The 4,244-nt window shown below is 38.6% G+C and overlaps 1 protein-coding gene across 1 annotated transcript; it reads left to right on the top strand.

Annotated features, from left to right (window-relative positions):
* The first annotated feature begins 2,671 nt into the window (after positions 1-2,671).
* LOC145010612 (putative mitochondrial protein AtMg00300) lies at positions 2,672-3,172 on the top strand. Its single transcript, XM_078969133.1, has one exon. The coding sequence runs from the start codon at positions 2,672-2,674 to the stop codon at positions 3,170-3,172; it is 501 nt and encodes a 166-aa protein (XP_078825259.1).
* Positions 3,173-4,244: the final 1,072 nt, after the last annotated feature.

Genomic DNA, 4,244 nt, shown 5'->3' with positions numbered 1-4,244 from the left:
CAAACGGAGATTATTGAAGAATACAATTCTAAATTTATAACTAGTGGAATTAAATATCGTCAAGACCTGGTTGATAAACAGTACGTTAGTAACCCTGATGGCCTTACATCGCGTGTTACTCCTTTAACTGTTATAGAGCATCTGTTAAACCTCTAGATCACGAGAATGAGAGTCATAATATTGCTACTCTAATTAAGTTACCATTTTAAATAACAAAAATTCATGTTGTAAAATATGTTCTTTATGAATTCCCTAGCTATACTACATGTGGTTATGATTCTAACTCTACTCAATGTCTTTTGACACTGATGATTCAAAATGTTCTTGATCAGGGTGTCATTTCACTGAAACTACATCATGTAGCATTTATTACTAATATTTTTCAATAACCAAAGTCTAATGGCTTAAAAATCTCAAACTATGTGTTATAATATGTATTTGGTGTAAATACATCCAAGGGTGAATTCAAGTAGTGAAAAGATAATGTTTTTTCGCAAGGTGAATGTACACCTTTGTATATACTCCAATACAATGGGAAATGTATAATTCTATAGAAAAAGAGTAGAGAAAGAAAGTTATAGTTAACTCTGACACAGTTGTGTAGATATAATGTTTTTCAAAATCTGAGTTTTGTATGAGGATATTATGGCCATCGAAATTTTGTGACAAAATAGTTGTGTTAAATGTGACTTGATCATTTGTTGCATTTCGATCATGTTCATGAAGCACTTAGAGCACTTGGACCTCAATATAGCATTTATGGTTCATGGAGCATGTAACAAAGGAATAGATCTTTTGAGAGAGGAATACATCATTAGACAAAGGAACTGATCAAGTGCCAAAGGAACGCATCGTGTTTAAGGAGGTTAGGAGTTTGGAGCACTTGGAAGAGGCTTGGAGCACTTGGAATGGATATGGAGCAACAAGGGGTCCTTTTTGTGCAACATGATGAAGAGATGGGTCAAAAGGAATTCTCTTAAGCCATCTTGTTCTCTTCTTGAGCCATCCTGTTTTCTTGTTGAGCCATGCATGGCCTTGTTAAGCCATGCATGTGCTTGTTTCTCATGGCGATGTTATGTCATTTAGATCCTTGTTGCGACAACTAGGGTTGTTGTTGTGCCATGAAGAAGCTATTGTGCCATCATGGACCATCTTAGTACATGTTGCGCCAGATTGATTCCTTTGTTGTGCCATGTTGATCCAAGTATGCCTAGAAGATGATAATGCTCAAGAATGTTCCAGAAGATGTTGCATGACAGACTCTAATTGGTGACACCCTTCATGGGCCTATAGGTAAATGGGCTTAGCTCATTTGGATTTTAGGTTTGATCCCTCAAGTATAAATAGGGATGCATGCTAGGTCATTTTGTATCTTGAATTCTAGAGTGATAGGAAAATATATGTGTAATTATACTTGTAACCTCTATGTTGAGAGCTTTAAAATAAATAGTACTCCCCTCCTACCCATGGACATAAGTCACCTTGACCGAACCTCGTAAATATTGTGTCTTGTGTGCTTTTGGTTTTGCTAGTTATCTGATTTACTTCCTAACAAGTGGTATCAAAGTTTCGGTTTGTATTTTTGTGATTGTAGATGTCTACTCACAAGTTCGATTTGGAGAAGTTCAATGGCTCAAATGACTTCACTTTGTGGAAGGTGAAGATGAAGGCTCTTTTGTTTCAACAAGGATGTGAGATGGCACTGGAAGGAGAGGAAAAATTGCCAAAGGACTTGGTGGCTGATAAGAAGGTGGATATTCTAACAACAGCACATAGTACCACTCTATTTATCTTGAAAGACGAAGTACTGAGGGGGGTTGTGGATCAAACAATTGCTTCTGGGCACTGGGATAAACTTTATGACAAGTTCCATAACAACACACTAACTAATAGGTTGTATCAGAAGCAAAGGTTTTACAAGGTGTTGATGTGAAGATTGAAGATGAAGATCAGGCGCTCATTCTCTTATGATCGCTTCCTAACTCATATGAGAATTTTGTTGATACCATGCTTTATGGTAGGACAACGATCACTGTGAATGATATTAAGGACTCTCTTATGTCCAAGGAACTGAAAAAATGTTTCAGGTGGAGAGGAGGTGTCCAGTTCTGATTTGTTTGCAGGGAGAGGGAGGATAGAAGAGAGGAAAAGGAGAAACAGAGGGAGATCACATTCAAAATCGAAGTCTAAATGTTCACCAAACATGAAATGTTATAACTGTAAGGAGAGGGGGCACTTCAAGCGAAATTGACCACAACTGAGGAATGGGAAGTCTAAGAATGAATCAAGTAGTAATAACACTGCTATTGTGGTTCAGTAAAGTTCTGATGAAGGGGACGATAGTGATGTATTGACTGTGTGTACATCAAGTTCTAATGATGTTTGGGTCTTGATTTCTAGAGCATCCTATCACATGACGTATAATCATATTGGTTCGACTCCTTCAAAGTTTGGGACAGCACAGTCAAGACGGTGATGATGGGTGAGAAGTATCAAAGGTAGTGGCATGGTGCAGATCAAGATGCATGATGGAATGGTCATGAAGTTAGATTGCTAGTACATTCCATAACTTCAGAAGAATCTAATTTATCTTGGCATATTGGCTAAGAATGGAATGAGGTATGCTAGTGAACATGACTGGGTCAAAGTGACCAAAGGCTCTCTGGTTATAATGAAAGGGAAGATGAATCATGGAGGGATCTATATCCTAGAAGGTGGTATGGTTATGGGAATGGTGGATATCTCCCAATCATTGAATGAAGGTGATGACAAGACAAAGTGGTGGCATTGTAGGTTGGAGCACATGTGTGAGAAGGGCATGTCTGTTCTAAGTAACCAAGGAATGCTTGGTGGAGAGGCTACTGGAAAGATAAATTTTTGTGAAGCTTGCAACATGGGAATGCATCGCAAAGTAAAGTTCGGTGTTGGTCAACACACAAGCAAGGAAATCTTGGAGTACGTTCACTCAGATATGTGCGGTCCTGCACCATCAAAGTCTCAAGGAGGATGCTTATACTTTGTAATGTTCATTGATGACTATTCAAGGAAGGTTTGGTTGTACTTTCTGAAGATGAAGGATGAGGTGTTTGGGAATTTCAAGGTGTGGAAGACCATGGTTGAGAAAAGGACTGGAGAACAGGACAAGACTCTGAGGTCTGACAATAGGTTGTAGTTCTACAATGCTCCATTTGACAATTTCTACAAGGCAGAAGGTATAGTAAGGCACAGCACTGTATGGCACACACCACAGCAAAATGGTGTAGCAGAACATATGAACCAAACACTCATGCAGCGTGTAAGGTGCATGCGGATATTTGCTAGGTGGTCTTCCATGTCCACATCTCGTGAGGTGTTTTGGAAACCTTTTTGTCGGGACTAGATTAAGGATAGGGGTGGCATTCTCTAAGGCATACCCCCCAAAATGAAATAGGTAACGAAGCATGACTTATCATGGAAGTAACCATGTCCAACAAGGTTTGATTGTGCCTCTCAGCCACACCATTCAACTGTGGTGTCCTAGGTGGCGTTAATTGCGAAACAATTTCGCATTCCTTAAGGTAGTTGTGGAATTCAAGACTAAGCTACTCATCACCTCGATCGGATCAAAGCATCTTGATTTTCCTGCCCAACTGATTCTCCACTTCTTTCTTAAACTCTTTAACTTTTCAAAGGCTTCTAACTTGTGCTTGATTAAGTAGATATACCCATATCTACGATAATTGTAGGTGAAAGTCACATAGAAGCGGTTCACATCCCTTGTGGTGGCTCTAAAGGGCCTACATAAGTTCATATGTAATAAACCCTCACCCCTTTCACAAGTACCAATGAATGGTGATTTGGTCATCTTTCCAAGTAAACAAGACTTGCATATGTCATCATCCCTAAGGTCGAATGACTCCAACACTCCATCCTTTTGGAGTTGGGCTATGCACTTCTTGTTAACATGTCCAAGACGACAATGCCACAAGCACGCTTTATCCAAACTATTGGAAGAATCGATATGTAACACATCATTTCCTAAGTTTTCTACAACCATCATAGTTTCATAAATTCCATTACAAGGCAATGCTTCAAAATAGAAAGAACCATTAAAGAAAGAATTAACAAAACCTTTTTCATTATCAAACGAAAATCTAAAACCTTTTTTATATAAACCATGAAAGAAATAATGTTTCGTGTCGTTTTTTATGAGTAACAGCAATTATTCAATTCTAAACCTAACCCACTACTAAGCACTAAAGAGT

The sequence above is a fragment of the Lactuca saligna genome, chromosome 8, assembly GCF_052625555.1.
Source record: "Lactuca saligna cultivar CGN05327 chromosome 8, ASM5262555v1, whole genome shotgun sequence".
In the NCBI taxonomy this organism is placed as follows: Eukaryota; Viridiplantae; Streptophyta; class Magnoliopsida; order Asterales; family Asteraceae; genus Lactuca; species Lactuca saligna.
The sequence above is the reverse complement of the archived record's forward strand: the minus strand, read 5'-3'. Positions and strand labels throughout refer to the sequence as shown.